Genomic DNA, 21695 nt, shown 5'->3' with positions numbered 1-21695 from the left:
TTGATTGAGATCCCAACATAAAAACTTCAGATCACAGTAACACTTTTCTTCTTTCTGGGACAGGGTCTTGCTCTGTTGCCCAGACAGGAGTGCAGTGGCGAAACCTTGGCTCACTGCAATCTTTGCCTCCTGGGTTCAAGTGATTCTCATGCCCGAGCCTCCTAAGTTGCTGGGATTACAGGTGTGCACCACTACACCTGGCTAATCAGATCACGGTAATTCTTAAATATGAGTGTAACTGTCTAACAATATGAAGACATTAATTACCTTTTCATTTAACAAAAAGCAAAAAAAACCCCCAAAACACTCATAAAAACAAAACCAAACAGAACAGAAAATGATAAAGGATATATATATATTAAGAAGGTGACCTTTATATGGCAAAACACTGAGTTAATTTTTTTTGAGACAGAGTTTGCTCTAGTTGCCCAGGCTGGAGTGCAATGATATGATCTTAGCTTACTGCAACCTCAGCACCCAACACCCAACCACCCCGGGTTCAAGTGATTCTCCTGCCTCAGCCTCCTGAGTAGCTGCGATTACAGGTGCACACCACCATGCCCAGCTAATTTTTGCATTTTTAGTAAAGATGGGGTTTCACTGTGTTGGCCAGGCTGGTCTTGAACTCCTGACCTCAGGTGATCCACCTGCCTCGGCCCCTCAAAGTGCTAGGATCACGCCATTGCACTCCGGACTGGCTGATAGAGCAAGACTCTGTCTCAAAAATACTAAAACCCCCACAATTATCACTTTAATACTTACAGTATAGTTCTTGGGATTGATCTTAACACCAGCTTTAGCGCCCCCAAACGGCACATCTGAAAGAGAAGGTTGATGGTTGTTACTGCATGTAAAGGTTAAAAAAGTAAAATGACAAAAAGCACCATACGGTATTAGAAAAACAGATGATGCTTTAAGCTTGAATTTCAGAAATTCAAGAAATAACCTACCATCTTTTTCTAAACTGTACTTTAACATTTTATTGAACAGAAACTGTTCAATAAAATTGGCTAGCCAAGTTCTAATATGTATTTAATCAGTGCTCTTTGCCACTTCTAAAAGATAATAGCTTATTTACTAACCTTCTACTATACTTTGGTCTTATTTACAGAATGTTAAGGAATTAAAAACAAAGATCTAGACTTAAAATCCAATTAGCTCCTATAAAAAAATCCCCCACTTAAAAAAAGGCTATATCTTAACTCAGACTAATTGAAAAATGATGCAGGTCTTAGAGAGTACAACTTAAAAAAAAAATCAGTTCTGATAAAGTATATTTCTATAGAATCTTAACAGTAACCTTGTGTGTAAACATATTTCCCCAGAACTCTCATTAGGTAGCAAGAAAGGCGATCACTTACCAACCACTGCACATTTGTATGTCATCAGAGAAGCCAAAGCTTTTACTTCATCTACACTCACATCAGTGCTGTAACGGATACCTGGTGGTGTTTTTTTAATAAAATGGATAGGGGATGGGGGTTGAGAAAGAAGGGGACATATTTAGAACAAACTTCAGTAGGTTTCAAAAAAGAAAGCTACAAATTCAAAATATCTACTTTTTACATTTACACCCAAGCTATGCCCAAAAACACTTGAAGCAGTTCATATGTCAGAATCCCAGAAAAAATGAATATATAAAGTTAAAAGGGGCTGGGTGCAGTGGCTCATGCCTGTAATCTCAGCATTTGGGAGGCCGAGGCAGAAGGATCACCTGAGGTTGTGAGTTCGAGACCAGCCAGACTAACATGGAGAAACCCCGTCTCTACTAAAAATACAAAATTAGCTGGGTGTGGTGGGGCACACCTGTAACCCCAGCTATTTCAGAGGCTGAGGAAGGAGAATCGTTGGAACCCAGGAGGCGGAGGTTGCAGTGAGCTGAGACTGCACCATTGCACTCCAGCCTGGGCAATAAGAGTGAAACTCAGCCTCAAAAAAAAAAAAAAAAAAAAAGTTAAAAAGGAAAAGCTGCTAATAACAGTAACTATGATTTCACAAGACAAAAAAAATCACTCTGCAATGAATTTTTTTACACTTTCTAGAACGCATTTTTATGTTCCTTTTACCTTTTGGTTTGGATGACCTAGGTGCAGGGAGTTCAGAATTCAGCTTCCTTTTTTGCAGGAGAGGGGTTGGGTGGGGACCGGATCTTGCTCTGTTGCTTAGGCTGAGTGCACTGGCACAGACACGGCTTATTGTATGTAGCCTCAACCTCCTGGGCTCAGGTAATCCTCCCACCTCAGCCTCGTAAGTAGCTGGGACCACAGGTGCACATCACCATGCCCAGCTAGTTTTTGAATTTTTTGTAGAGACAGGATCTCACCATGTTGCCCAGGCTGGTCTCAAACTCCTAGACTGAAGTGATCCTCCCACCCTGGCTTCCCAAAGTGCTGGGATGACAGGCATGAGCCACTGTGCCTGGCAACAATTCTGCTTTCCGATAATTCACAAACATGGTCAATGAACAGTCACCAGGTTCCAAATATCTTATGTCTAAACAGAGGTTTTGGCTTCAAATGGGTATAGTAAAAGCCATTTTCCCTTCCTGAGGTTGAGTGATTCCCTTTACCACTTCTGCAAGAAGGGGAGGTAGCCAAGCAGGCAGGTACTAATGCTCCTGTATCTAGTAACCATTAGATGTTGGTACAGGGGATACAGGAAGTGGGGATGCCCACTGCTTTGGCTTTGGGGGTCTTGGTCAATTATCTCTCAAGTTTTGCAGTGCTAAGCCACCTTTCTTGCTCTAGAGTCCATTGCTTCTTGACCCCAAGGAGGAAAGTATGAGTGGGGTTGATGTATAACTGCACAGGGCTTGGGGCTCCCTGACACTGTGTTCGTGTGTGAAAGATACCCACATGAAGCTGCAGAATTTTTCCTACCCTCCTACTCCTAACAGATTCAGCCCCTCCCGAGGAGCTGGGTACAATTTCCACCAGGAGTCACAGGTAAGTAATGGGACATGACATCTCTTTTAAAGAATTCTGAAAATAAAAGTTTTTCAGGTAGAAAATATACAATATCTCATGAACTGGCAGTTTGAGAGAACTTCCCTAGTCAATTTTCAAAGACCCCATCTCTAGACAGACAGACCTCTAGACAGACTATTTATTTATTGTACACATGATCATAAAGAGCATATTCTGAAGCTGAACATAGTTTTTGGTCTACTGTAAAAGTGATAAATTATATTTAGGGGAGTATGCTTAGAACTATATGTTTATATAATTGGTTCTCAAATTGCGAAATAAATGTACTCATTATTAAACTTTTAGAATGCAAACTTACACCCCAGCTTTCTTGCCTCTCCTACTTTGCTCCTTGATTTCGTTTATTATTACTAACTTTACATTATACGTGTGTTTATTATCTGGCTTCCCTACCTGGCAAGTTAGTGCCATGAGGGTAGACTTTATTTTGTTCGTTGTTTTAATTCCTGGTTTCTGACATAGAAAAGGCATATATTAGGCAATCAAATACATGCTGAATGAATATATGAATACTTTGACTCTTAAAAATTTAAGAAAGAAAAGCTGTGGCCACAAAAAATTCTGACATACATGTAAGTTTTAAACAATTTACCATAAGCCTCCATACATATCATGAAATAACTAAAAAGTATACAAAATTGGGGATGGGGGTGATGGGGAGATGATGGTCAAAGGGTACAAAGCCTCAAGTAGGCAAGGGGGATAAGCTTTTTTGAGACAGACTGCACAGCATGGTGAATACAGTAAATAACAACAGATTGTTACACTTGACCCAATGTGGGTAGCTCATACTTGTAATCCCAGCACTGGAAGGCTGAGGTGGGAGGATCACATGAGCTCAGGAGTTTGAAACCAGCCTGGCCAACATGGCGAGACCTCATTTCCACAACAACAACAAAAAGTAACGCATATTTCAAAATCACTAAGAGTAAATTTCAGGTGTTCTCATTACAAAAAATGATTATTTGCAATTATTTCCAGTGGTGAACATGTTAATCAGTTTGACTTAATTATGCCATTCTGTAGCCATAGATCATAAAATTACTTTGTACCCCATAAATATATATCTGCAATTTGTCAATTTACAATTTAAAGAATAAAAAATTTAAAAAGAATTTTTAGTCAGATGAGGTCCACAGAAAAGGAAGAAAATAGTAAAATATGTAAATAACATTAACATGAATCATTTGTATCTTAAGAAAAAAAAAAAAAAAAAAAAAAACAAAAAACTAAGCTGGGCATGGGGGCATGTGCCTGTAGTCCTAGACGATGCTCAGGAGGCTATGGCAGGAGGGTCGCTTGAGCCCAGGAGTTGAAGGCTGCAGTAAGCGACGCTCAGGTCCCTGTATTCCACCCCAGCAACAGAGCCAGATTTTTTCTCAAATAAAATAAAATAAAATAGTTTAAACACTAAAATGTGCTTTTCAAATTATTCAAAATGCTTCTAAGTAATACCACATATTATTTAATGATAACTACACTAAGCCAGGAAAACGGTCAGGCATTGTGCCCAGGTGACCCAGCCTGCATCATCTGCTTGTGTAGAGGGGTGCTAATGATGCTCTCCTAGGACAGGTGTCACGACTGAGAGGAACAGTGCACATGGGGCATCTGGCACAGTGCCCTGCAAGTGTTCAATGCTCAAATCTCAACTATTACCAATGCTATAACAAGTATTACAAAGTAACGGCATGTAACAAAGCAATTAAAAAGTCTAAACTGTTTGGAGTTTGAACAAATGGCTTAGTAAACCTTAGTTTCATTAATTCTACATAAATTCATGAGGTGGTAAAACAATGTATTAAGAACTAGTATTTCTTCTCTCACATATAAATTACTTTTTTCATTGCTCTTTTAGAGCCTGGGGAAGTCATCACTACATTATTTTTAATTTCCCTTGCTTTCTTAAGTGGAGGAAAAGTTGCTTTCTTTTTAACTTAGAGACCTAAAAAGTTTTAACTTGCATTTAGTGTGGAGCTAAAAACTGCTGGAACCAATGATATTCATAAATCAAACCAAAGCATTCAAATGGCAAGCCTAATATTCTAGAAACAGATGCTATTAAAAATTAGAAACTAGACCCCTCTTTCCACACAATAGTATAAACAAAATGTCCATTTTATTATGTCATGGATGATATGAGTCGGAAACTGTGTGTTTGTAACAAAAGACATGTTCACTGGATGAAACCCAGGAATTCTTGTTTGTAAAGTGAGATTTTCTTTCCCAGCTATACCCGTTTAGACAGCTCAACTGCTAAACAGTAAAGAGAGGCAGTTTCACAAATTATCTCTCATACCACAGGCATTTTCTGTAGGCTATCAACCAATGAGGAACGTTTAGTGAACGGAAGCACAGGAGGAGCTATAAGGAAAGCACCAGCTTAGAGGAATAAGCCCCAGGGCAGGTAGAGCGATAGCAGGGAGGGGATGGAAACTAATGCAAGTGACACTGCCTGGGCTAAGTGAGTAACATGTGCTCCCATTAATAAAATACTCTGCAGCAATACTTGAGACAAAACAATTTCGAGTAAAACACGATACACTCACACACAGAAAAAGCCATTGCTCTTCCTTCTCTGGGTTTGGAAACCAAAGATAACTACCAAAAATATACTGTCACCTGAAAATTCTTAACTACATTCTAATGGACACTAAGAGATTTAAGTAAGAGGCTAGACTCAGTGGCCATGCCTACAATTCCAGCACTTTGGAAGGCCAAGGTGGGCGGCTCATTTGAGGTTAGGAGTTCGAGACCAACTTGGCCAATATGGTGAAACCCCGTCTTTACTAAAAATACAAAAACTAGCTGGGTGTGGTAGCATGCTCCTGTTGTCCCAGCTAATCAGGAGGCTAAGGAGGAGGCTGCAATGAGCAGAGATTGTACTACTCCATTCCAGCCTAGGTGACAGTGTGAGACTCTGCTTCAAAAAAATTAAAAAATAAAATATAAAGAATATGACTGCAAAAAGGAAGGTACATTACTTAATGGATTGGGAAAATTTAGCACAACTAATGTGAAGAGAATGTGAGGGACAAAATGATGTAACATATATCTCAAAGTTCTGAAAGGCAGGAAAAGCCTAGCACTTTTGAATGTCTACTATCGTTCAAATATACTCAATTTGAAGTTGTTCAATAAAGTCAGATAATTGGTAAATGCATATATACACAGAAAATATTAAAACATTTAAGCAAAAATGAAGCAAAAAGGATCTTATGTGCTTGAATATTGTCACTTTTTATAAAATAAGTCTTTCCTCCTTCAGCAGAGAAGGCTGAAGGTGAACAGAACCAGAGATCAAAAAGGGCACAGAACAGAAACTAGAAGGAGGAAGGAAGAGATGTTTTATTCCAGAAATGGAGGAAAGTAAATTAACATATTTTTGTATCCCAAAGTCTTAGAGGGTTGGGCATGGTGGCTCATGCCTGTAGTCCTAGCGCATTTGGAGGCTGGGGCAGGATAACTTGAGCTCAGGAATTCAAGACCAGCCTGGTCAACATGGTAAGGCCCCATCTCTAGACAGACAGACAAACAGACCGATCGACTGACCTCTAGACAGACAGACAGACAGATAGACACACACACATGCCTTAAAACTTTGTTAGACTCCATAGATGCATTATTAGTGTTTGAGAAGAGATCACCTGGGTCTCTAGTTGACTGTGCTAGTAGGAATGAAGGTAAATATTTCTAACAAAGAGCAGAGGCCATGGCTGGCTAAGCTAGACAGTGAATGGGCTAGGTATACAGGTGTTGACCACAGAACTGATGCCATTAGAACAGGGCCTAAAAATCAAGGCCACACTGCTGACAAAGTATCTGTGCATCCAGTTCACCAGAGGAAACTAAAGACACACCACCCATGGCCTTTATTATTTATCAATCTCAGTAAAGCTGGAGGGAAGGGCTAGGGACAGAATGACGTACCTATTACAATGGGAACTTTGAAATTATTCCGTCTACTCTCAACAGAAACCAACTAAACAGTTATTTTATGTTAACAGGTATCCAGATGTTTCCAAAGAATATATTAATGATATGCAGACATCTGCAACTATATATAGCACAAAACACTGTTCTGATTTTTAACTGAATTACCACAGATATTCCACAGATTGTTCAAATCTAATGAGCAGTGCATACTAAGTTTCTCTAAGAGAAATAAAAATCAAAAGCAAAAACTAGCTTAAGTTGCTATAGCGATGAAGAAAACAAACTAGCTCATTACTTTAAAAAAGACTCAGTGAAAACCACAACTGACTAGCTTGAATTTTTCTTCCTTTTCCTAGCTGACTCAAAAGCAAACATACAAAAGCCTCCAGCTAGAGTCACTGCTTTTTATAATTAATCATTAACAAAACATTTATGAAAATTCAGATGGTTTTAAAATTACTTGAACCTGGTTCTCTTAAAAGGGTTTGATTTAGTCAACAAAAATCTGATTGCCAGCTACATTCTCTCACTTTTCAAGAACTATTTATTCAATAACCAAGAGTTCTACCACAAGCACAGAATCCCCAGAAAAGCAAAAAGGCCTCAGAACAACTCTTAATATTCATGCTTTAGCACTCTTGCCACCTACTTCTCAGAACGTATTTTTTCACTAATATTAATGTACCTTCTAACCCACAATAATGTAGCGTAACTTAATTTAAAATGAGGAGAGGAAGGTTAAAAGCAGGGAGGAACTATTGAATGACCATCTGAAATACTGTGCCTCAGATAAAAATTTAGACATTCAGCATGAGGAAGGAGTACTGAATATAGGAGCTAAAAAAAAATTATATACTTCAGGCCAGGCATGGTGGCTCATACTTGTAATCCCAGCACTTTGGGAGTCTGAGGTGGACGAATCAGTTGAGGTCAGGAGTTTGAGACCAGCCTAGCCAACATGGTGAAACCCCATCTCTACTAAACATACAAAAAAATTATCTGGGTGTGGTGGCACATGCCTGTAATCCCAGCTACTGGGAAGGCTGAGGCAGAAGAATCACTTGAACCCAGGAGACGGAGGTTGCGGTGAGCTGAGATCATGTCACTGCACTCCAGCCTGGGCAACAGAGTGAGACTCCATCTCAAGAAAAAAAAGAAAGAAAAATTATACACTTTGATTGCTTTAGCAGCATCAATGTACTGTTCTATATAAAGTAGGCAAATACCATCCATTGTGTAACTCTTTTATTTTAATCTGGATACATTTTGAGGAGATAACTAAGCTTTCTGGGAAGCAAATGTTTACCTGATACTGGAAAAATATAACTTATTGACAGATCAAGGAAAAATATTTTATTTTCATTAAAAATTTAAAATTGGAGGGGCGCGGCTCAAGCCTGTAATCCCAGCACTTTGGGGGGCCAAAGTGGGCGGATCACGAGGTCAAGAGATCGAGACCATACTGGCCGACATGGTGAAACCCCGTCTCTACTAAAAGTACAAAAAAATTAGCTGGGCATGGTGGCATGCTCCTGTAGTCCCAGCTACCCAGGAGGCTGAGGCAGGGGAATTGCTTGAACCCAGGAGGCAGAGGTTGCAGTGAGCTGAGATCGCGCCACTGCACTCCAGCCTGGCGCCTGGCAACAGAGAGAGACTCTGTCTCAAAAAACAAACAAATAAACAAAATAAATGCAAAAAGAAAGCTGAACACTCCTTTGACTACCACTTGTGATCCCAGTCTTCTCCTTAGGGGTGACTATTCTTAGCAATTTTAGTGTATTCCAAATCATGTTCCCTGCAATTATATATGTACATATATCCGTAACACATAAAGCTTTGTTTTGTATTCGGTATTTAACTTACAGCCTGGTGGATTGAAGATTATGCATTAAAAGAAGGATCTTATTAATTTTTTTGGTAGATTCTTTTATTCTGACCTTGATTAACAGTAAACTTAGCCACACTTTCACACCAAGCAGGTCTTGGAAATGGAAATGATGCTAGTTAAAATGGTGAATATAAAGTTGGATTTAGTAAAACATAACAGTAACAATAAAAGGTTTAAAGGGATAAAGTCTTGAAACCTCAGCTATCCAGTTTCATATAAATTATTCACAAGTCTAGGTGATATTTGAGATGAGTCTTAAGAGAGGAAGAGGAATCCTAGGGAGGAGGCGGCAAGGCATGGACAGGCAGAGGGACTGCCTATGCAAGGGCATGATGGAGAGAAGTACGGGCCTGGATTTCCAATTTTAACTAAGGATAATTTTACACCAGATCTCCTTCATTTTAAAAATCCAATCATTTTTGCTAATAACCCTTGTCTGTCTCTGATACCACCTTTTTTTTTTTTTTTTTTTTTTTAACCAGTCTCTCAGGCTAGAAATTTTGTAGTTATCTTTGCCTCTTCTGTCCTTCATCCTATAAATCCTACCTGTTGGGAATACATTCCTGTCCCTTCTTCAGAACGTTTTATCTGTCTTCTTTTTCATTCTCTGCTATTAACTGTGACTTCATACTCAGTTCCACTGCTGCCTAGCTTTCTGTGCCCTGCTAGGTTCATCATTATCCACCCAACAAACACAAAAGGAAAACTGTTTCTACTCACACACTTCTGATACCAAATGTGTGGGTTTTCCACACTAAGCAGTTCTCCAGTTATCTGCAGATACAAACCAGTGTCCTGCAATTCAGTTCTGACACTAGTACCAGACTTAGCACAAACCCCATAGCTAAAGGACTCACAAGGCTGTTCTCTACTTCGAATGCCAGTTGTACGTCCTGGGTGCCCAGAGCATCCAGACTTCTGACCAACTTGGCTATAAATCAGGGGGTTCCCATGGCTCCCTCTTCAGGTTCAATAATTTGTTATAAAGGTTCACAGAACTCAGAGAAATGTTATTTATGTAAAGGATACAAATCAACAACCACAGGAAGAGGTACATAGGGCCCTGTCTGGAATGTCCCCAGTGCAGGAGCTTCTGTCCCTCTGGAATTGGCTGTGCACCGCCCTACCCATACATGTATGCGTTCACCAACCTGGAAGCTCTCTGAACTCTCCCCATAGTCCACCCATTGGTTAGGGTTTGTATGGAGGTTCCATTATGAGGGCATGACTGATTGCTGATTAAACTCAGTCTTCAGTCCCTTTCCCATCTCCAGAGGTTAGAGGGTGGGGCTGAAAGTTCCAAACTTCTAATTATGGCTTGGTCTTTTTGATGACCAGCCCCAACCTTGAAGCTACCCAGCCCACCAAGAGTGTCCTAGTTAGAACAAAAGATGCTCCTATCACTCAGGAAATTGCACAAGATTCAGGAGCTCTGTGTTGGGAACCAGGCAAAGACAACAAATATATTTACTGCCACAAGTCCTTATTTCTCATTATTTACAAATGTAGTTTGTCCTCATGATCCCCTTACACACAGTTCCACTTCCTACCTTGGCTGAAGCCACATCTCCTCTTTATCTGAAATGGTCTTATCCAACTCCTAACCAGCCTTCTCTATTCCCCCATCAAGACTGTCAGTGGAACTCGGTGGCTCACACCTGTAATACCAGCACTTCTGGAAGGCCAAGGTGGGTGGATCATGAGGTCAGGAGTTCGAGACCAGCCTCAAACTAACATGCTGAAACCTTGTTTCTACAAAAAATACAAAAATTAGCCAGGCATGGTGGCGTGTGGCTGTCTGTAATCCCAACTACTCAGGAGGCTGAGGCAGGAGAATCGCTTGAACCCAGGAAGTAGAGGTTGCAGTGAGCTGAGATCATACCACTGCACTCCAGCCTGGGCACAGAGGGAGACTCCGACTCAAAAACAAACAAACAACAACAAAAATTTACTTGGAAAAAGTACACATTAGCCAACAAGTCTCAAAACCATCTGTTTCCCTTACAGAGATTATTACTAGATTGTTGCTTTGCTTCAACCTGGAGAATTTTAACTTAGAAAACTCAGGTATAAGGTTGCTCTTGAGGGAAGGTGGGATATAAAAGCTGAAGGTTGGAAACAGGATGGAGAGAGGCAAACGAGGTTTGGCAAAGAATCACTGGGAGAGAAGACAGGTTAGTGGGGAAGGGGAAGAAGAGTGTGCTAAAATATGTTTAAGAGGGAAAGACAGAATTTCATAGGGATTACCCAAAGCGTTTAAAAAAATCTCCATCACCTAATGTGTTCTGTGTTTCTAAGACCAGAGTGGGACCACAAAGGCTAACAATTTTCTTAGATGTTAAAAAAAAGCTTTAAGAAAGAAGACCTACTGAAAATAAGCCCCTCTTAAAATGCAAATTTTCTGCAAACAAGGGTGATTAATGAGTAGATAGATCTTGTGTTGTCTTGAACACAAAGCATGGAAGGCTACAGTATCCATATTCTGCTGATGATCTGTTTAGTATACTGCTTATTATCTTAAGCATAATAAAATATTTAAGGGCTTTCATAACTATATAATCTTCCCTCATCCAGAAAGCCTTTCAAATTGCTGAAGATAATAAATTTATCACTTTGTAGATGCCAATTTTCTTTGATGTTCTATCATCTTGCAATGCTTGCAACAGTTTATTAATTACAATTTAGTTTTTCTATGTTTATATGCTGGAGGTAAATAGGATGCTTTTTTGTAAATGGGATAAATGGAACAGGAAATTGTATCTTATACTCTATTACAAGCAAGTGCTACAATAACAGTCCTTTGGTATGGCTGGCCCGATTTGTTGCTAGGTTCTATATTTTGGCATTAAAACTGCTGTGGCAACAAGAGAAAGAGGGCTGACAAACTATGGTAAACCGGATGCTTCAGTAAGTTTGTGGAGCTGTGCCTTATAAAAATTAGGAGCGGGCTGGGCACCTGAAGATCCCGAGAAAAAGGATTTCAGAGACCAAATCAGATCCTACAGAAAACCACATACACTGGTTTATCTGTACACCTTTTAAAGGACTGGCAAATGCTGCCAAAAAGGTAGTAAAAAATAAACTGATGGCCGTTTTAAGAAAACGATGCAGCTCGATATTTGCTATACACTGCCTCTTCCTCCAACATCCTTATTTGCCTTTCTCAGGAGTCTGAACTTGTATTCCTGGTTTGGAGATTAAGGGAGTGGTTGGAAGAAGGCAGGCAATGTAGGAGATTTGTGCATTTTATACAATTTTGAAGCTAGAAAGGGAATCAGAGGTCAAAGTGGTTCAAACACTGGTTTTGGCGGAGGAAACCAGAGCTCCAAAGTCCTAGAAGTGGGTGGGCTAAATGCAAATTTAGCAAATCATTAAACCCTTGGAGGCAACCTTTATCCCCGCTGCTGGGAACACCAGCACCGCTCAAGCTTTTCTAGTACAGAGAGGATTTCTAAAAATCCTTAGAAGTCGGCGGGCATAATTGAAAAAGCACAGAATCAGGTTTACCAAGACAAGAGTCTAGCCCTACATCTTCCGTGCTTCTCAGCCAATCCATCTCCAACGAGACTCCTCGCCTCCCTGGGCTCTTTATTCCACATAATTTTTCTTTTCTACAGCAGGCAAAAGTGGTTTTGTCCTTTCTATTTTAGGTTATTAAGGAGGCACGGTGCAATGCATTGGGGGAACAAAGGAAAAAAGCTCCTATTTGTTCGAAGAAAGCAATGTGACTACAGAGGCCAAATCTACAGACATTCAATGATTTAAACTACAGGATAACCCGGTACTACCAAACAGTATCTGACCCCCTTTTTCACGTTCTATATCTTTCCTGAAGCTGAAATCTGGTGCTAGCCAGGACCAGTACACACCCCCAGAGCTATTTCATTCCATTGGCTGGCAGGCCATCCGCAGCCTACACCCTGTAGATTTACTGTCAGGACGCCCGGTGTTTATTTTTCAGAGATATGACACTGCTTGTAAATTTTTGTGTTTTTCCTTTTTTTGGGGGGTACAAAACAACCTGTCAGAATGGGAAAATTACTTAATTGAAACGATTAACGCGCGATTAGAAAATTCCTTTGGTTAATAAAACTAAATTTCAAACATAGAAGCCAAGTCATTTTCTATGTTCCCGTATCATCTGTCACTGTTGGGACAGGTGTGAAGAAAAATCAGAAAACAATTTGATAGTCTGCATTTAGGGGAGTCACAGAAGCCCAAGAACATTGACGAGGCATTATCAAACCGGCCGGTCATTCCCTTTCCTAGCAGTGCATTTCCACAGGACCCGCCGGCACCGGGACCACAAGGAGACCTGTGCAGCGTCTACTCAGCGGGCAATCTCAGCATTTGCAGAGGCCCGGGGTGATGGCGCGGGGGAGGGGGCAGGCCAACTGCCTGATGGTCTCAAGGTGGAAAAAATCACCCTCCACAGAGCCGACCACATCCAAGGCGGGGTGACCAGGGAGGGGACCGTGGGAGGGGGACGCCGCCCTCCCCAGCTGGGCTGGGCTGAGCAGCGGCCCCGCACCGGCAGGAGGCCGAAGAGGCAGGGCCGAGGGTAGGCAGGAAGGGCGGGACGGGGCCCGGCCGGCGCTTACCTCCTTTGCAGGGCGTGCGGTGCTGGCTGTGCTGGGCCCGGTAGCCTTCGATGACCTCCCAGGAGCCGTCGTCGCGCCGGATGGGGAAGGAGAGGCTCAGCACATGGTTGCAGGGCTTGATGATCCGCAGGATGCCGCGCACCCGGTTCCGCTTCTGCTCCTCGCTCTCCCGGGTCCTCAGGTCCTCCACCAGCTTGTCCTCCACAATGCTGGCGCCGCGGTCGAAGAAGCCCTCCACCATCTTGAAGAAGTTGGGGTCGTCCTCACGGTCGGCCACCGCCTCGCTGTAGTGGCGCCGGGCGGCCAATGCGAGCCCCGGCTGCGGGGCGGCGGCGGGCTGTCCCCGGGCCCGGCCCAGCAGCGCGGCCGAGTCGGCGGCCGCCGAGCCCAGGGCTGCGGGCCCGGCCCGGGACAGCAGCAGCGCTTCGCCCAGGTAGCGGTACATGGCGGCGGACGAAGGCGAGGTGCGAGATGGGCGCGGAACAGGCGCGCTTTCTAAGAGTCCCCGCGACGAGGGAGGAAGGGCCCGGCGCGGGTTGCCCTTTTAAGCCGCAGCTTCCTGCCTGTCCGGCTGTCCCCTCCCCTCGGGCGCTTGCCACCTAACGGGAGGACGGACTTCGGGAGCCGGGCGCCGCCCAGGGCGCCGGGCCTCCGCCTTCGCCGCGGCCTCGCCCGGCCTGGCAGGCGGCGGCGCGTGCCGGCGGGGCGTCGGGGGCGCGCAGGCGCGCAGGCGCTGGCGGGCTCGGCGCGCAGGCTCGCGCACCCGGGGGGAGGAGCAGCCTCGCGGGCGGCGGGATCTGGAGGGAGGCCGCCCCGCCTCGGGCTGGGCTCTCAGGTCTGTACGCAGCAGGGGTAACCGGGGGCCGGGGTGAGCGGGGAAGTGGGGCTGGCTCTGTGGGGCGCTGAGAGGTCGAGTCCTGGGGAGTGCGGCGCGGGTGAGGCCTGGCGGTCTGGCTGCGGGCCAGGGCGAGTGAGTCACGGACACCCCTCCTTCCGCCCGCGCGCACTCGGAACAGGCGGCCCACCCGGGCCTTTCCTCTGGCGGCCTCAGGCCTGGGCTGGGTGCGCGGGGCGCTGGGACGTGGGCAGGGAAGCGAGGCGGAGCCGAAGGCCGGGCTGAGGGCTCCGCACGGCTGCGGAGAGCCGCGCGACACCCGGAGTTGGATTGTGCGTGGCTGGTAGGAGCTGGAAAGGAGCCACTCACTCACGAACTCTGACCACGCGAGCTGTTCTTGAACCCATGAACTGCTCCGCAGTGTAGAGATCGCATAGTTAGGCACATTGTGGTTGTGTCGCCCCACAGCACTGACTGCTTTACCTTTGCAGACAGAGGCTCTGGGCTGGCGCGGTGGCTCACGCCTGTAGTCCCGGCAGTTTGGGAGGCCGAAGCGGGAGGATGGCTTGAGCCAAGGAGTTCGAGTCTGCAGTGAGCTACGATCGCCCCACTGCACCCCAGCCTGGGCGACAGAGGGAGACCTTGTCTCTTAGAAAAAAAAGAGAGGTTCTGAAATAGTCTAAAATAAAACAAGGAAACTGTAGAAATTCGATAATGCCCCCAGGAAATTCTTTCTCAGGAATATACTTGTTAAATGGTTCAGTATATGATTTATTTTTTATTTATTTTTTTGAGATGGAATCTCCCTCTGTCGTCCACGCTGGAGTGCAGTAGTGACATTCAGCTCCACCCCACTGGTTCCAGCGATTCTACCTCCTCAGCCTCCCGGTTAGCTGAGATTGTAGGCCCACCCCACCACGATCGTCTAACTTTTGTATTTTTAGTAGAGACGAAGTTTCTCCAACGCTTGACCTCAAGTGATCCACCCGCTTTGGCCTCCCAAAGTGCTGGGATTACAGGCGTGAGCCACCAAACCCAGCCCTAGTATTTGATTTATAAACTTTAAGCTATATGAAGGTTCAGTTATGTACTTAAACATATATTTTATAGGAAATGCTAAAGTTACGCATTCCTGTAGATAACTTTGGTGCTTTTAAAACTAACGAGGCTGTGTGGCCCGGCGGCCCACACCTGTAGTCCCAGGGGCCAAGGCAGGCGGATCGCTTGAGCCCAGGGACTTCAAGACTAGCCTGGCTCCTCTCTATAAAGAAAATAAAAAGGGCCGGGCGTGGTGGCTCACGCCTGTAATCCTAGCGCTTTGGGACGCCCAGGCGGGCCTTGGCCTGAGGTAGGGAGTTCGAGACCCGTCTGACCCACATGAAGAAACTTGGTCTCTACTAAAAATACAAAATTAGCCTGGCGTGGTGGCGCATGCCTGTAATCACAGCCACTGGGGAGGCTGAGGCAGGAGAATCTCTTGAACCCGGGAGGCGGAGGTTCTGCCGAGCCGAGATCCCGCCATTGCACTCCAGCCTCGGCAACAAGAGCGAAACTCCCTATAAAAAAAAAAAAAAAAAAAAAAAAAAAAAGTGTGTGTGTATGTGTATATGTATATAAAGCTCTAATGACAGTCGTTAAGACGAACTGCCAAACGCCACATTACTAGTGTTAGCGGTACTTGGGTGGTTTTAAAATGGCACCCATTTGACCTGCCAAACCACTGTGCTTCCTGCTATGCCCACGTTATTCATCTTTTAAAATACGGAAGAGAAAGTTCTTAGTTCTGGAAATACTGTGTTAGGGCCAGGTGCGGTGGCTCACGCCTATAATCCCAGCACTTTGGGAGGCCAAGGCGGGTGGATCACGAGGTCAGGAAATCGAGACCATTTTGGCCAACATGGTGAAACCCTGTCTCTCCTAAAAATACAAAAATTAGCTGGGTGTGGTGGCACGTGCCTGTAATCCCAGCTACTCCGGATGCTGACGCAGGAGAATCACTTGAACCCAGGAGGTGGAGGTTGAAGTGAGCTGAGATCGCGCCACTGGACTCCAGCCTGGCGACAGCGAGACTCTGTCTCAAAAAAAGAAAAAAAAATTGTGTAAAATATAAGGTGACAACCCTGATCTGTTAGTGTACTCTCAAAAATTATCTTTTCATACAGGTGGAGCTTATATTTTATCTTATTTGCTAAATACATGATAGTCATTAATTGTTTTCCACTGTGTTTTTCAGTGAAAAATAGACTCTGACCTGAGTCCTGAATTTTCCTTGATGGTCAAAAGATTAAGGTATTGAATTTCCTTTTTACTAGATGAATTATCGTTTTACTCTTTTACATTGCAATCCCCCAACCCTGCAAAAAAAAAAAAAAAACCTGCAAAGCTTCAGAATAACATGACTAGCATCAGTAAACATATGGAAATATTTTTCTTTTTGGATTAAATTATTTAGTATGTTCTGAGAAAAATGGTTTAAAAGCTTAGTTTATTGTTTTCGTTTATCTCTCTTTTTTTTTTTTTTAATAACCATAGCCTTCAGAATAATAAATTTTAACTTGATTCCTCTGTGGCTTGTTCACCTGAATTCAAGAAGGTGGAATTGGGCCAGACGAGGTGGCTCATACCTGTAATCCCAGCACTTTGGGAGGTTGAGGCAGGTGGATCACTTGAGGTCAGGAGTTCAAGACCAGCCAGACCAACACCATGAAACCCTGGCTCACGCCTGTAATCCTGGCACTTTGGGAGGCCGAGGCGGGTGGATCACGAGGTCAAGAGATCAAGACCATCCTGGTCAACACGGTGAAACCCCGTCTCTACTAAAACTACAAAAAATCAGCTGGGCATGGTGGCGCGTGCCTGTAATCCCAGCTACTCGGGAGGCTGAGGCAGGAGAATTGCCTGAACCCAGGAGGCGGAGGTTGCGGTGAGCCGAGATCGCGCCATTGCACTCCAGCCTGGGTAACAAGGAAAAAACTCCTTTCCCCAAAAAAAAAAAAAAAAAAATACAAAAATTAGCCAAGCATGTTGCGGGGCATACAAAAATTAGCCAGGCATGGTGGGGAGTGCTTGTAGTTCCAGTTACTCAGGAGGCTGAGGGAGGAGAATCACTTGATCCAGGGAGATGGAGGTTGCAGTGAGCTGAGATCACGCCGTTGCACTCCAGCCTGGGTAACAGAGTGAGACTCCATTTCAAAAAACAAAACAAACAAAAAAACCCCGCAGAATTGAAGAAGCTTTGGAAGAGGTAAGGAATATTTTTTATTGAGAGTCTCCTATGTGTAGGTGCCTTACAGAGTGGTTTTATGAGTACCCTATGAAATAGATGCTTTTATTTTTAAAATCATTATGTTGTTTTTTGTTGTTGTTGTTTGTTTTTTGAGGCAGTCTTGCTTTGTTGCCCAGGCTGAAGTGCAGTGGTGCAATCTCAGTTCACTGCAGCCTCTGCCTCCCAGGTTCCAGGAATTCTCCTGCCTCAGCCTCCCAAGTAGCCAGCATTACAGGCATCCACCACCATGCCCAACTAATTTTTTTGTATTTTTAGAAGAGACAGGGTTTTGCTGTGTTGGCCAGGCTGTTCTCAAACTCTGGCTTCAAGTGATCTACCCGCCTTGGTTTCCCGAAGTGCTGGGATTTCAGGTGTTGAGCTGCCGTGCCTGGTCATTATGTTTTAAAATTACATGCAAGTTAAAAGAATAAAAATGTGGGGCCTGGGCGTGGTGGCTTACGCCTGTAATCCAAGCACTTTGGAGGCCAAGGTGGGCGGATCACCTGAGGTCGGGAGTTCAAAACCAGCCTGACCAACATGGTGAAACCCTGTCTTAAAAAAAAAAATGTGAACAGTAGAAATAGGTTTAAAAAAAACAGAATGAAATTATCCATCCCTTCCCCCATTTAGTGAATATTTGGAGTATTTCTTTTCACACTAAAGTAGGTATTATAATTCCTGATTTATTAGAAGCGGGGAATGAGGCCCACCGAAACGAAACAAATTGTTGATGATCACCAAGCTTGTAAATAGACTAAGATTCAAAACTGTGTATCTGACTCCAAAGTTATACTATTTGTACTATTCCAAGAATTATTTTAAGTATCTGTTCCATTTAGTTAGAAATTATTTACTGTGATGTAAAATCTAATGAGTTTCAACTTTACTTTTATGATTGCTTTTGTAAAATCTACATACAATTTTCAAAGTCAAGTTTTTTATTTTTGTTTTCTGAGACAGAGTCTCACTCTGTCACTCAGACTGGAGTACAGTGGCATGGTCATGGCTCAGGCAACCTTCCTTCCTCCACCTCCTGAGTAGCTAGGACTATAGATCCTCCCATCTCAGCCTCCCGAGTAGATCGGACTATAGGCGCCTGCCACCATGCCCGGCTAATTTTCGTGTTTTTGGTAGAGGTGGGGTTTCACCATGTTGCCCAGGCTGGTCTCGAACTCCACCTCAGCCTCCCAAAGTGCTGGAATTACTGGTGTGAGCCACTGTGCCCAACACAATAAAGTTTAATTATTCATAGTCATTTCCCATTCAAAGGAAGACCAAAATTTAGCTTGAAGGGAACGTTTGATAGCATTCCACAAAGACAAATGGGTTTTCTGCCTCTGAGATTTATATGAATTTTCCTTAGCTGGTTTAAAATTCCAGGTCTGTTCTTCTTGACCCATAGCATGCTTTTTTCTCTCTTAAAGATATTTTCGAAGAAGATTGTTAGGATTTAGAAAAACATAGCATATAAATACATGAACCATTCATTTAAAAAAATAATTTAATTTGAAAAGGTAATACATACTTTCTGCCTTCTGTCTCACTAGGTCTGTCTATTCTGGACTTTTCATATAAAAGGAGACATACAGTATGTGGCCCTTTGTGACTGTCTTCTTTCACTTGGCATAGTATTTTGAAGGTTTATACATGTAGCTTGTATCAGGTACTTCATTTCTTTTTATGGTTACATAGTTTTTGTTGTAAAAGTGTATCATTTTAGAAATCTATTCATCATTGATGGACACTTGGGTTATTTCCATTTTTTGACTATTCTGAATGATGCTGTTATGAACTTTAGTGTGTGCACATGTTTTCAGTTCTCTTGGGTGCATTTATACCTAAGAATGATTCTTCCATGTTTATATTTTTGAGGAACTGCCAAACTGTTTTCCATAGTGACTATACACTTTTAATTTCTACCAGCAGTGAATGAAGGTTCCAGATTCTTTATTTCTTCACCAACACTTGTTGTGTGTCTTTTTGATTATAGTCATCCTAGTGGGTATGAAGTATTTACTTGCAGTTCCTTGATGACTAATAATATTGAGCATCTTTTTATGTGTTTATCGGCCATTCGTATGTCTTGTTTGGAGAAATGTCTATTCAGATCCTTGCTCATTTTTAAGTTGGGTTGTCTTTTATTATTGAGTTGTAAGAGTTTTAATAATATATTTAGATATAAGTTCCTTACCAGATAAATGATTTGAAAATGTTTTCTTCCATTCTTTAGGTTTTATTTTCCCATTTTTAATAGTGTCTTTGGAACACAAAAGTTTTTAATTTTGATGAAATCCAATTATAAATGTTTTCTTTTGATACTTATGATTTTGCTTTCATATGTAAGAAATCTTCGTCTCATGGGAGGTCATGAAGATTTACGCCTTTGTTTTCTTCTAAGCATTTCATAATTTTAGCTTTTACATTTTGGTTTTTATCCATTTTGTGTTAATTTTTGTATATAATGTGAGAAAAGGATCCAACTTCATTCTTTTGCAGGTGGATATCCAGTTGTCCCAGCACCATTTGTTCAAAAGACTATTTCTTCCCCATTGAATTGTCTTCACACTCTATGAAAAATAAATTGACCTAAACTTGAAAGTTTATATTTGGACTGTCAGTTCAGTTCATCCATGTGTATATCATTACACCGTACTATACGGTCTTGATTACTCTAGCTTTGTAGTAAATTTTGAAATTGGGAAATGTGAGTCTTCCAACTTCTTTTTTTTTTTTTCCCCAAGATTGGTTATTCTATGTCCACATGAATTAGAATCATGTTATCAGTTTCTGCAAAGAAGTCAGCTGGAATTTCAATGGGAATTACGTTGAATCTATAGATCAATTTGGGAATTAGTGCCAATTTCTACAATATTACATCTTCTGATTCATTAACAAGGGATATATTTCTGTTTATTTAGGTCTTTTAAAACTTCTCGCTGGGCGCAGTGGCACGTGCCTGTAGTCCCAGCTACTCGGGAGGCTGAGGTGGGAGGATCACTTGAGCCCAGGAGTTCTGGGCTGTAGTGCGCTATGCCGATAGGGTGTCCACTAAGTTCGGCAGCAATATGGTGACCTCCCGGGAGCAGTGGACCACCAGGTTGTCTAAGGAGGGGTTAACCGGCCCAGGTCAGAAACTGAGCAGGTCAAGACTCCCATGTTGATCAGTAGTGGGATCGAGCCTGTGAATAGCCACTGCACTCCAGCGCAACATAGTGAGACCCCCTTCTCTAATATATATATGTGTGTATATATATATGTATATGTATATATATATATTTATGTATGTTTATGTATATATATATAAATATATATATAAAATAAAAATAAAAAATATAAACTTCTCTCAGCAATGTTTTGTCATTGTCAGAGGATGTTTTTCACTTCTTAATACCGAATAAGCTAATAGCAATTCCCAAAATTTGTATGAGATGGTAACTACCAAAATTCTGTAGCATAACAAGATTGTTTCCTTAGTCGCAAGCATATTCCAGTGTCAGAATAATTTCGAATCAAGTATAGAATTCAAGAGAATCAAGACTGCAACAGTAATACTTTGAGTCTGTACACTTGTGTATATTTGGCTTAAATGTTTTAGGAGAATCAGCGTTTAAAATTTTAAGAGATTAGTCTGTTATTTCAAAATGAAATACGTAATCAATCATCTAATAAAAAAGCAAGCTTTGTAATTTTTGTTGAATTTATTACTAAGTATTCTTTTTGATGCTATCGTATGAAGATTTATTTATTTATTTATTTAGAGGTAGGGTCTTACTTTGTGGCCCAGGCTGGCCTTCAACAACTGGGCTTAAGACATCCTCCTAGGGCTGGGCGTGGTGGCTCATGCCTGTAATCCCAGCACTTTGGGAGTCCAAGGTGGGCAGATCACGAGGAGATCGAGACCATCCTGGCCAATGTGATGAAACCCTGTCTCTTAAAAAAAAAAAAAAAAAAGTACATCCTTCTTCCTTAGCCTCCTGAGTAACTGAAAGTACAGGTGTGCGCCACCTTGCCTGAATCAGTGGTTTTCTTAACTTCAGTTTCAGCTTGTTCACTATGAGTGTATAGAAATACAACAGTTTCGGCCGGTCGTGTTGGCTCATGCCTGTAATTCCAGCACTTTGGGAGGCTGAGGCGGGTGGATTGCTTGAGGCTAGGAGTTTCAGATCAGCTTGGCCATCATACT

General features: G+C 42.7%; 2 protein-coding genes across 4 annotated transcripts in view; one reads left to right on the top strand and one right to left on the bottom strand.

Moving 5' to 3' along the window:
* Window positions 1-14129, bottom strand: part of GLUD1 (glutamate dehydrogenase 1) — a 35429-nt gene extending 21300 nt beyond the window's left edge. Inside the window, exons 1-4 of one of the 2 annotated variants that reach the window (XM_032270102.1) lie at window positions 13824-14062; window positions 13413-13760; window positions 1362-1442; window positions 763-818 (exon numbers count right to left, since the gene is read on the bottom strand). In XM_032270102.1, the coding sequence (XP_032125993.1) occupies window positions 763-818; window positions 1362-1442; window positions 13413-13760; window positions 13824-13857 (519 nt within the window). In that variant the 5' untranslated portion in view covers window positions 13858-14062. Of the gene's footprint in view, window positions 1-762; window positions 819-1361; window positions 1443-13412 lie in introns of both variants that reach the window. The other variant, XM_032270101.1, reaches the window with a different exon arrangement.
* An 8-nt stretch (window positions 14130-14137) lies between these two features.
* The window catches only part of SHLD2 (shieldin complex subunit 2), a 100837-nt gene continuing 93279 nt past the window's right edge, over window positions 14138-21695 (top strand). For both annotated transcript variants that reach the window (XM_032270094.1, XM_032270098.1), the window contains exons 1-2: window positions 14138-14247; window positions 16481-16536. The gene's annotated coding sequence lies outside the window, so the exon portion shown is untranslated. The remainder of the gene's footprint in view (window positions 14248-16480; window positions 16537-21695) is intronic.

This window comes from Sapajus apella, unplaced genomic scaffold (genome assembly GCF_009761245.1).
Source record: "Sapajus apella isolate SASKATOON/1434 unplaced genomic scaffold, GSC_monkey_1.0 scaffold203, whole genome shotgun sequence".
In the NCBI taxonomy this organism is placed as follows: domain Eukaryota; kingdom Metazoa; phylum Chordata; class Mammalia; order Primates; family Cebidae; genus Sapajus; species Sapajus apella.
Note: the sequence above shows the minus strand (reverse complement) of the source record. Positions and strands in the feature narration are given on the sequence as shown.